General features: G+C 41.1%; 1 protein-coding gene across 1 annotated transcript in view; it reads right to left on the reverse strand.

Moving 5' to 3' along the window:
- HECW1 (HECT, C2 and WW domain containing E3 ubiquitin protein ligase 1) overlaps positions 1-12,528 on the reverse strand; it is a 261,686-nt gene that overhangs the window by 69,853 nt on the left and 179,305 nt on the right. Inside the window, 3 exon segments of the mRNA XM_054057319.1 lie at positions 314-1,681; positions 2,932-3,032; positions 5,051-5,193. Of these exon segments, the coding sequence (XP_053913294.1) occupies positions 314-1,681; positions 2,932-3,032; positions 5,051-5,193 (1,612 nt within the window).

The following is a 12,528-nucleotide window of genomic DNA, read 5'->3' on the forward strand; positions in this document are numbered from 1 at the left end:
AATAAGGAATGAGTTGGTGGATGTGATAATGCTGATCTGCCACACAACTGCAGTAGCTAATCTTGATTTTATAATGATGCATGTATATCTACAGGAATCCATATATACAGATCCCCATCTGATTTACTTGTTTTTGCTGGGATTTTTAAGGACAGGCTCAATTACCCAACCCTCCCTGATATCTGATCCAGCTCACAACCCCTAAATTTTGTACAAGATAAACCGTAAGCTATCTGCAGCCTCGATTATCTGATGCCTTCTGTGACATCCAGATAATCAAGGTTGCTCAGCGCATCAGTTCTCAGGATCTAACCTTCTCTTCTGCTGCTTGGACCTGCTATGGGGGTGTCTAGACTTTCTGTGGCTCTTTGTGGATTCCCACCATGAGCTACTAGTTCATCTGGCCACTGGGAGGAGCCATCCACTTGCTCCCTGTCCAGCTCAGGGCTCTGTACTGAATCTGGCACTGACTCAAAAGCACTGTTCTCCTCCTCCTCATCATCCTGTGAGGAAAACACCGTGCTCTCAGAAATCTTTGCACTGTCGACGGAGGAGAAGCGAGTATGGCTGGAGAAGCGATTGTTACTGTCATAACAGGAGGTGCTGTAGCAAGAGGTGCTGTAGCAGGAGGTACTGTAGCAGGAGGTGCTGTAGCAAGAGGGGCTGTAGCAAGAGGTGTCACACGCCTCACACTCGTTGTCACCATTGGGCCTGGAGCTTGACTCGCTCTCGCTTCCTGTCCTGGGGTGTTCCCCATCCAACAGCCCATCATTTAAATCAGAGAGTTGCTCATCCGAGGTCCCAGGAGGCACTGTGATCTGGCTGAAGTTCTCTTCAGCTTCGTTTTCCAGATGGGGCTCTGCTGCCACTGTCTCACTCTCACTGACTACCTCCTTATCCAACGCCTCCTTCACTGTAGACTCCTCATCGTTCTCCCCACCGACGCCACCATCTTGCTCTTCTTCCCCATCGCTGCTCATCTGTGCTGAGGGCAGACTGTGGAGCAGGTTGTGGATCCGTATGTAGTGTGTGCGAGGGGTCTCTGGCTCACCGCAGGCTGAAGCTATGACTGTCTCAAGCTCAGACACAGGCAGAGAACATGGCCTGTTTTTTCTCTTTGCTGTGGTCCTCAGTTGTAGCCTGTTGTCTTCCCCGTCCTGGGCTGAAGCCCCTTCTTCTTCCTGACTCTTCTCTAGGTTCTTGCAAGCATGCACATCTGCACTCACCTCATCAATATCTAATGCTTCTATGCTGGTCAAGACTCCACCATCTCCCTGAGTGCCAGAATTGACTTTGTTATTTTCCCTAACTTCAGTCTCAGGAGGAGACATGCAAGCCAGCAGAGCCAGCTGCTCCGTGAAGTCCATAGCACTCAAGGAAGGCAGCACTTCTCCTGGATTGGATTCCAAAGGCTCAGGAACTGGCACCGCATCAGCCTCCCCATCTCCTGCTAGCTCTTCATTTAAGCTGTTCTCGTTGACTTCCCCAGGTGGTTTGACAGACCCTGGGCTATCCACACTGTTCACACTGTATCCATTTAGCTGTTCTGGAGCTGTACTTTCTGAGGTCACTGTGTTGATGCATGGAGGCTCACCGAGGCTTTCCTCTGTGGGGTTGTTCTCAGGGCTTTCCTGAAGGTCAGCTGGCTCAGGATCTGCACTAATGGAGACCTCTTCATCATCTGTATGAGACAGGAAAAGAAATTACTTACTCCTTTAACAAGAAGTGTTGACTGAACCAGAAGGTTGGCTGTGGGGGCACAGGCACCCACAGCAATCTGAGAAAATTAAATGCATAAATTAGAGTGTGAAATGAGTGGGTACCTATCTAGCGTCTATCTAGAAATGCTGGTTTTTTTTTTTTTTTTTTTTTTTTTTTTGCTAAGCAGTCTTGTAGAGTGCATTTAACAATCATGGGGCTTACTCATGGTGGTAAATCTATATGTGGCATCTTGCCTCCTTAAAACATAATCTGAAGGCAACACCTTCTTGCAACTCCTCTTTAAGCCAAACTGGCATTAGAAGGGAATGGCAAGGAAGTTTTCTTGAAGGTTTTAATGACTCTCTTCTTGTTGTGCTGAAGCTGACAGGACTCCACAACAGAGAACTTAAAAAAAAGGTCTTCACACTCCTGAAAGGCAGAAACTTCCCCACTCCAAATTATTTGATGTGATCCTTATCTGTACCACCTCCTCCCAAATGCCAGACAACTTGGGCTCTCTCATATCATCTAAACAGTCAAAAGACAGAAGTCAGGGGCAGGTCACAATTTCCAGCCACTAATGCAGCTACTGTTGGCTTAATGAAGTATACCTGAGAGGCCACTACCACAGAGAGGCAAAGAGCTCCTGAGCAACGCTATTGAGACTTTGACATGAAAACCAAACTTCAAACTTAAAATGTCAAGACAGTGACTTCCTAATAACTACAGGGGAACGTGACCAAAACCAAACCAAAAGGAAGGGAAGGAGGGGAACATTGAATTATTTTTTTTGTTTACTTTTTAATTAAAAATAATCAAAATGAGAAAGTTTCTAACCATCTCTACTATTACATGCTCCACTTTTACTTATGATGTGCTCAAATGCAGATGACTCCATAAGTAACAGCCCATCTAGCACTTCCCCATGACAGGTGACAAAGAAGCAAATTAGACTTCATTTTCCACCCTCTTCTCTCCCAGTGATATGGTGGAGTATTTGAAGCAGCCAAGAACAGGGGAATATGAGACACCAGTAGCTCTAAGCTAAGGGGAACAGGGAAGAAGTTGTGACTCACGATGCATCCTGTGACAGGGGACTTTACGCATTTTCCTTTGCTCATGACTGTACCTAAAGTCCCAGAGCAGCCAGGAATTAATTCAGATTTCTAAGGAGAAAGAATGCAAAGCAAAGAAAATCTAGATAAATAATATGTTAAGACTGAGAATCACCTGGATGGATGGAAGAAGTTATCTCAAATCGGAACTGCAGCTGGCCACTGACATGATCCGTAGGAAGCCTGCGTCCCAGAGTGTAGCTTACTACTCTGTCCCTGAAAGAAAACAAATATTGTCACAATAGACTATCACCTACCTAATGTCTACTTTTCATAGATAAAGCTGCTGTGTCCTACAAAAATACATATGGTTTTCAAAGGCTATTCAACCCAGCCATGAGGGCATGTTGACTTGCATACGAGAGAACGAATGGCAGAGAAGGAGAGGACAATGTCTTCAATTACAATGGAACAGCTGAGTCAGTGAATAAGACAGGCTTCTGGGATACACAAGCACGTATGTAAATATATAGAAAGAGAACGGTTGGAATGGAACTTCTGCAGTATGGGTATGAAAATATTGACATGGGAAGCAAACGACTCCCACTTCAGCTACTATAAGAAGACTTCACTTTCTTGCTGATCTGACTATATCTACCCTTCTGTAGAACTTCGCATTTCTGTATTTCCTTCCCTTCATCATCTGCATAAAATTCACGTTTCCTGTCCCTTCTTTCAAAATCCTGTACAGGCCAGGCCCCGCTTACCACCTTTTCTTTTCAAACTGGCTGAATGACTGCTCTTCATCTCTTTCCACCCCCTCTTACCTCTATGAAGCTGAAATATCAGGAGAACACCTTCCTGACAAGGTTGATCAATGACTCCATTCTGTCCTTGTGCAGGTCCCTCCCTTTGCCACACTTCATCCACCCCTCAGAACAGAATGAAACTATAGAAGAGATTAACTTCCCAGTTGCCCCAAATGAGGCTGAATCAATGTTTGCAAAGCATTTTTTGAGGGTAAAGGGTTCACTAAATAGTAATATTTATACATCTTTTGAAGAAACATAGTTCAAGTTCAGTTGGGTCCAATATATTTGCTAGGATAGCTTCACATGCATCAGAAACTCATATGATGAGATGATCTTAAGATTTTTATGATCCTTCTGATCTTGCGTGTATACTTGTCGTTGAGCTCGCCTTAGATTTAAAAGCCATTATGATATTAAAACTAAGCCAGATCTAGGTGCAGGTTGGAGGCCTTGCTCTTGGCAATGCCAGCCTTAGATAGGCAGTGTTTACAATAAGAAAGTAAAATAGTAAGATATAATCAGAAGATGATAAGAAATCTTCTCGTATAAAGGGAAGCCAATGGTATCAGTTACAGGGCTCTACCTTCCCCAAGCTGTTCTTTTCCATCTGGTTTCTAAAAAAGCTACTCTTCCTTCCCTATTTGAGAAACAGGGAGGTAGCTTAGTCCCTTCTGGTAGATTCAGCTGTCAATATCACAGACAGTTTCTGAACCAGCTGTTCAAAACACTTCCAACAAGCTTAGCTTCCTGCTGTTTTGCTGAATTGAGATCCAATTTTCGGAAACACATTCTTGGAAACTGCATTGCATATCCTCTACTCAGGAGATGACTCTTTCTTTCCCTGCTCCTCAAGGTCTAAATATTACAAGTCTAGAGCCAGCTTTTTGGCTTTGTCTCAATACTATCCATCTTCCTCAAATTGATTTGTGTCACCTTGGGCAGGATACACCTTCCCAGGACTTTCATGCAAAGGGGAAGCTGCGAAGGGCTGGTGAGCTCAAGTGAACTGGTTATTCCTTGGCAGCAGGGTAGGGTCAGAAAGATTTAGTTACAAAATGCCACGTTTTTTTATAATATTTCCACTGTTCAGAAATTAAAGTGAGGAGGAACAGATCTGGCATGATTTTAGCCCACAGGTAATTCCCTGAAACATGAAAACTGCCTGTTGATAACATTAGAAGAATATTCAAATTGAAAATATTGCACTCTCCAGATTCACAGCCATGATACACAAAACACTTTTCTTTCCTAAATGCCAGCTCTCGCTTTTCAGAATGCAAAGGATAAGGTTACAGAAGTAATTCTTTGTCTGGCCCATAGTCCTGTAAATTCTAATGAAGACCAACATCATTCATCACACAACTGTCAGTTTAGTAACTTCCCCTCAACATCATTATATCACTATAATGATATATCACCAGGGACTTCAAAACAGCAACACACTCATCAAACAATGGAAAGTAGCATAAGCAGAAAATTTACCCTATGGCATGTCTTTCCAGGAGGCGCTGAACTGGCATAGATAGTTTTCCTAGGAAACGCTTGATGATTGGTCGGCTCTTTGCAAATTTGTCTTTAACTTCTATTTCCAGGACATCCGTGGGCAGGGAGACAAAGCTGAATTGCTGCAATAAAGCAAAAGCACAGAACATGAAGTTCGTGGCTGGGCCACAGCAACACGCAGTTGCCAGTGTCTTATTGACCTGTGCAAGTCTCTGGCTTTTTCACAGGACAGGAACAGTCCTTGGACCCCAAGGCACAGGCCTGCAAAATAAAAAGAACTTGGCCTCAAAAGAGGAAGGTTGGGACTGCGGCATGCTGCAGAATCAGGCTTGGGGAATGCACAAATTTTATTTCTTCCTGTCATGGTAGTATCCAAATGCTCTAAACAAGGCTTGCCAATGGTAAGGACAGCACATCTACAGAAATCTAATCAACTCTGCCCTAGCAATTGTTATTGATCTAAATTTAATTACACAGACTACGTTCTTCTTCCCCCCGCCCCACCCCCCATAAGTTCTAAAGACTTCAAAAGCTAAAGCTGCATCTAAGTACAACTGAACTGGCAGTCTGAAGAGATGCTCAGTTAGAATTTCCCTTCAAGTGAAATTAGTCCTCTGTACAATTGACTGGTTATTCATGGTCCTTTGGCTGTGAGGCGTACCTCAGCAACTGAGGATCTAGTAATGTGAAGGACACATGATCACAGTTTTCAGGTACATCTTGAAATCTCTCCCTCTCTTGACCATCCTTGCTTTAACTCAGAAAGAAAAATCTCTGAAAATACCATTTACCTGGATCAACCTCCTAATGTGGTTCACAGCATGGGCCCACAAAGAGATAAACCCAAAGGTAAGCCATGGCACAGGCCACCAGAACGAATGATACTGAGAAAGATAGGAATGGCACCATCTAAAACTGCTGTTGTCACCAAGTGCTCTGAAACATGCAACCACCAGCTCAGCTAATCTGGTCTTAAGAATATCTACTTCTACTTGTAAGCAATGTTAAGCTTTTAGAGTCTGTGTGCATGTAAACCTGAGGGAGGTTGTAGGAGCAAGGAAGTCCATGTGTAAAGCTTTCAAGCATGGGAGCATTAGGGCACCTGGAGATGTCAGGATATCCCCATTAGAAAAGTAAAGGTCTGTTTAGGAGTAATAATGAAAAGCAAAAATATTGGATAACTTGTCCTTGTTTGTTGCTGGACTGGCTACATTCAATACAGACTTGGAGCTGGTGACACAGGTCACTGAATCATTTTTCTAAACAGATCTGCCACTCCTAAAATATAATCGATCAAAAAACCCACATCTCTGCTGTGGTGCATAATACCGAGAAAACTGTTAAAGACTGCTGTTCACCTAACTGAATGGTCAGTGTTGAACTGGAAGACAACTTCTGTAGTAAGTGAATGTTGAGATAGATGAAAGGATTTTCTAGCTTTCCTGCTGCCAAAACCAATCTTCACGACAGAATCATGCTCTGGGTTATCGAGGCCTGGAGCTAAGCCCCGAATTCCCTGCTTTGTTGAATCACGATCTAATTTTCAGAAATGCTTAGTTTGAACAGCTTCAAGTGAAAGAGAGTGGGATAGTCTGTTAAACAGGCACTGCAAAATGCAAATAATAAGGAAAATACAATTCAAATAATAGCTAAAATGTTATTTTCTTCTCATTTTCTTCTACATATTTTGCAACACGTTACCAAAGAAGCTTAATCCAACAGAGGGGAAGACATTAATTCACCATGGATATTGAAAGTTGTCTTATAAAAATAAGTTGTATTACCATTACTGTATTAAGTATCAGCTCCTGAGCAGAGAGTATGAATGCATGGAGCAAGGTGTGCTGGAATCAAGCAAAGGAATTGTCTTTTTCTCCTTGAACAGCTGTGCCACTCTGGTGTACAAACACCAGGATATTCTATACAATTTCTAAAATCAAACTGTGTTCTGATTTCATCATCTGCCATCCTTGTTGCATTTGGGGATACATGAGCGCATCCTGGGCCAGCCCCTGGTCCACGATCACAGTTCCCAAAATGCTGCTTCTGATGCATGAAACCAGCGGCATCTTGGGAACACAATTAAGCCTTTAAGACCAGCCATGTCCTATGGCAGAGCTCAAAGGTTTTGCCATTTGGAAATAACTGCAGTTTGAGATTAAAAGTGAATTCAGTGAAATCGGTTTGCAGACAGCTGGTAAAATAGTGGTAATTTTACATAATTCAGTTTTCTGCTGTCTAAGCACTTGCTCCTGCTGTTGCTCTCATCTAGTTTAATCCTTAATGGGCAAGATTTTTCTAAGGCAGTTCCTGACAGCAGATGCCTCAGGCTCAGGCCATCCACACTGAAAAGCCCAAAGGAATCCATGTTTGCAGAACACAAGGGCTCCTAGCCCTTTAAAAAATGGATCCCAGCAAAACACCAAGGTCTGAGAACTCAAAAGCTTATTAATGCATTTAAAAAATCACCAATCACTTTTGAAAACATATAGGTTCTAGTGGTGTTTAAAGATGGGACTCTTTGGATGCGGAAGCAAATCACCATCAAATCCTAGTTTCCCCTCTCTTCCTTCACCTGTTTTTTGATAAGTGCCAGCCCCTGTACCTTAGCCACAAACCATCAGCTGCATTCACACTGTCCAAAGTCTTGGCCTTTACTACCCTATCTATCTGGAAGAGAAAGGACCCTGTTTTTCATGGTGTTCTTCAATATAGCTAACACAACACAGTAGATATACATTACTGCTGGAATGAATTACATTCTTTCTTTGCCTAATATTTGCTAATTGTCATACAGCAATTAGCAGTCTGTGAAAATAACAGCTCTTCATATCTAAGTTAAAAAAAAAAAAGCACCAATTATAAATTCTGCAGTACCCTTGGGCTCACACTTAGTGATCTTGTGATTAATTATTCAGCCCAGGGAGGGGTCAGAAAAGGAGGCTATAAGATCACAACAGAGATAAAAGTTGACTCTTTTCAGGATGGGGAAAGTTTGATGTGGCTTCTTACACGCACCCACACGCGACATCACCGATATTCTTAAAATGCAGTGCTTTTGGTTAATTCTACTGGTTTGGGTTTTTTTATGCTACTGTTACAATTTTTACTGCAAAGTCATTATTTGGAACTTCTCTTATTATCACAACACTTAGTGTTACAAAATTAACTCAGAAATTAAGATTTCACATTGGAAAGAAGTAACATTCATGGTTGCAGTGAAAAACAAGAATACAAAAACTTCAGTCCTATAAGCCCAAATATATTAAAATACTTCTGATTTTTCTGACAGTCATTCCTTGAAGACAGATTTCTTTCTGTTTTGCTGCTGGCATTTGGCTACATGCACTTTCTTTCACAATCTAAGAGAGAAATCTTTAAGCTGCATATTTGCATTGGGGCCACAGGATATTTTTTGTGGCCTCGTTCATTGGCTGTGGGTTTTTCCCACAAACATTTAAGTTTCTTGAATCACAATCAGTTGTTCAAACTCTGCAAGATTGGTCAAGAACTTCATGGAACCTGCTGGAATCCAAAGACACTAAACTAAAGTTTACACTGAGACTAACTGTAGAGGAGTGTACTAAAGTTTACATAAATGGGCTTTTTTCCACACTCAAAGAACAAAGTAAAAATATAATTTCTGGCAGTTTTTAAATTTTGATGTTCTGACTTAAGTTAACTTTAGCCTCTCCTGCAACCAGAGGTCAACCGAATTTGACAGTGGCTGCAAGGATGTGGTTTGTGACTTTATCTGAGGCTTTCTTTGTACTCGAATACAAAAACTTTCAAAGGAAAAAAATGGATTTCAACATAGGTACAAACCAATTTACGAAAACAGCTACAGTTTCAAGACTAAAGCCTCACTCAAAGAAAAGACTTTGTATAATGACTGATTATGTATTTATTTGGATAACAGCAGAAACAGGACACCTGGGAAAAACAAGCCAGAACAATTTTAATTGATGGTTAAAATTTCATATTTTTACTTGATCCATAACCAAAATTCAAGTAACATGAATTCTGTAAAATGTGGGGAAAAAGAAAATCTTACAAGTTATCACTGGACCCAAATTTTCTGTGTGATCTACAGCAGTCAGTGGATGAACGGATAACAAAGAAGAAGTTAAATTTCTGTTCTCTGATTAGCCCAAACCAGTAATTAACTACAATATTGCATTAGTCACAGTGCATTACCCTGAATATCACATCAACTATTGCTTGGTACAAAATGACTCTTAGAACTTGAGATGATAGATGACACAGCATACTCCACAAAGGATATCACAGATGGCCTCAACAAAAAGACCAAGATATTACCATTAGGAACAACCTGTTTCTCAGATGATGCCTGGCCCTACAAACAGTCTCAGACCCTACCTTATCCATGTCATGTATCAGCTGTCCCCTTGCCTGATCCTTACCAGCTGGGGATGAGGGGGACACCCTCACGGTGAGAAGCACAACTGGAAGGGTGAGGTGGTCAACCAGCTGTTTCTGTGTCTGGTCCAGAGGAATCACTTAGAGTAAGGGGCTTTTGGGAGACACTGCAGGGAAGCTTTGAGGGCTGAGTTCTAGCCAGGCAGACCTTTCATTTTTCTCCTGAAATGTATTAGGACTGTTACAAGAAAAGTTTATGTGTCAGGTGGATTCCTAAGAGGAAGCTATGCATAGGGAGTCTGAATGCAAGGAATAACTGAGGATCTCTGGTATACTCAGGAAAAATAGCATGTGTCATGAGCAGCAGTAAGGAGGCCTTGTGGAGACTGATGTTTCCTGATCTCCACAATACATTGGCCATGTCTGCATTAGGAAGATCCATGGGTAGGAGACAGAGACCCTATTAATTCCTCACTAAGAGAAAAGCTACAGAATTACACCTCATCTTAGAAGCTAATGGAGAATCAGTACCAGGCACAGCCTTAAATTGTCTAGCCAAAGCAAAAGCTTTAGTTGATATTGTCTCAGGCACCAAAAACCAACAAGCCATGATGAATTATTTCTATAGAAACACAGAGGAGGGAGAGGAGAGAAGAGCAAAAGTGACCTGATAGAGAGAACATATTAAGTCTTCTTGGGCTAAGCAATGTACCATCAGTTTTGGTTCTGGCTTGTAATAAGTCATTAGGATTCTTCTCTCATTTACAGAGATTTTACACAGCCACCTCCTGCAGATTCACTCTCACAGACACACAAATCAGAATCAAATCCACCTAGGGTCAACTGACACTTTCATACTCTCACACCATCTCAATCACCTAAATGTAAATCTGATTTTACATAATTGCTGCAACCCTCAAGCAAGGTCTGAAAACACTGCAGTAAACACCAATGAAGGAGTTTAAGTCAGTAACCTACTCTTCAGTGTCTATTTGCCTCCAAACCTAACAATGGTTTTACAGATGCAAGGTGATTAATTTTCTTAATGTGAGCAGATCTTGCAGGGGGGAAGTTAATGCATGACATATATGGCAAAGAATGAAGGTGCACACTAATGCTGATATGGCAGAATAGATCCGTATCCATTTCCAAGATAACAGAATAATTTCCAGAGCTTGAGAATAGTTTTCATTGAAAGCCAAATAACGATGATAGCTAATTCCCATGTTTTATTTTGATCAGTACCATTTGCATCCTTGAATATGGACAGATCACAGCGATCAGCTCCCATTAACGCTATCAAGGAATTCATTGAAATGAACAGAATATGTCCATTAGCACCAGCTAGACAAGTTAAAGTGCAAGTCCCGTTCTTTAAAAACAGTCAGTGTAATAACTGGTGAATGGTAGGTAAATTAAAGCACCGACAACAGGAAGAATCAGGGTCTTGATTTGGAGATGAAAAAGCAATATAATTAAAAAGAAAAATGTATTTGTGATATCCATCTTGCAACAGGGATAATACAAGCAGAAGTAAATTTTAGAAGGCTGTAAATTATTTTTGATGGATGAAGATAGATTTAGTCTTTCAGCTGAATATTTCATTAGTGGGTTTTTCATTTCAAATACTCCAGCAAAACAATTGCACTCTTACTGCATTTGCCACTCCCTATCTGTATTATTCTGCTCCCCATTCAAAAACTTCCTCTACATATCACTACTGTTCCATACGACACTACTTAGACGAACAACTGGATAAGCTCATGAGGAATTTCACTTTCTTAAACCTACTACAGTACTCTCCAATGACAATACAAGATAGAGCAGTCAGTAATGTCAAGCACAGAGCATCATTGCTGCCAAAGATTGGGACATAACTACAGGCATTCTGAGAGAGTCCTGGAATTCAGCAGTGACTGCAGGTTGCCAGATCCAACGCAGTACCTTATTCTGGCATGGCACAATGTTCTTTTTTTCCTACAGTAAAAGAGGTATACATAAATATGTGTTGCTGTTCTAAAGTCTGATTCAATCCTTTTTACCAAACTCCTTCAAAACTGGATAGGGCCTTTAGCAAATAGGCTTCCTAGATTTCTGCCTCAAATCCACTGCCTCTCTGTGCGGGAAAAAAGGAATAGAAGCCCTTCCCACTTATTTCATGTATTCCACAACATTTAGAGTTACTACTTAACAGGGTCATCATGAATTCTCTCTGATGGCTTAGACAGTTTTGCAAGACGTCTCTTACTTTATTAACTGTAAATTTCAGCCCTAAGACATTACAAATTTAGAAGAACTTTTGGGTAAATTGAGTGCAAATGCTGCTTACGAAGTCAGGATTTTTCTTCATTTCTCACACATTGTCTACAAATGTATTAGTGCAGCACAGACTGAAAATATTTGAGGACTCTCATGAGTACTAACATACAAGATTAGCAGGATCAATAGGCTTCTAGACAGAGAAGTTGTAATTAAAATGCATTTCTGGAAGAATAACATAGTAAAAAAATGCAGACAGTTTTTTTAACACTGTAACTCATTCCTGAAGAAACTGAAGTTGTCTTGGCCTTTCATACTTTGGTCATCACCTAATAGTTAAAAAAACTGTAAAATCACAGCTCTTCTGTGTAGCCAAAGTATGTTTTACACTACCTGGTCATGTGTGCAGTAATGTTATATAGTGAAGCTACCATCGACAAGGCTTTACACAGCCCCAAGGACACCTTTGGCAAAACATACTGAATTCAGGATCCAGATTTCACTGCACCTATGTTGGATTTACGCTTAGGTGTAAAACCCTCCAAGTTTCTTCAGCAGATCCTTTTGTATCTGCCAGTAGAAGTGAGGGAAAGGTTATCTAAGTTAAACAATAAATAAGTAGTTGAATCAGTGTGGTGTTGCTATTGCTGCTTTCATTTTGGACTTCCTCTGAAATCACACAAGTATTCGGTGGGACCATGGTAGCAATGTCAGCATCTAGTGCTCTGAATAAGAGATCAAAATCAGATCAAATATAAACTGCTTTTGTTTACATTGATATTGTTGATTCAAATATATGAAAGTATTGTCAGTGGTTT

This window comes from Cuculus canorus, chromosome 2 (genome assembly GCF_017976375.1).
Source record: "Cuculus canorus isolate bCucCan1 chromosome 2, bCucCan1.pri, whole genome shotgun sequence".
Lineage (NCBI taxonomy): Eukaryota > Metazoa > Chordata > Aves > Cuculiformes > Cuculidae > Cuculus > Cuculus canorus.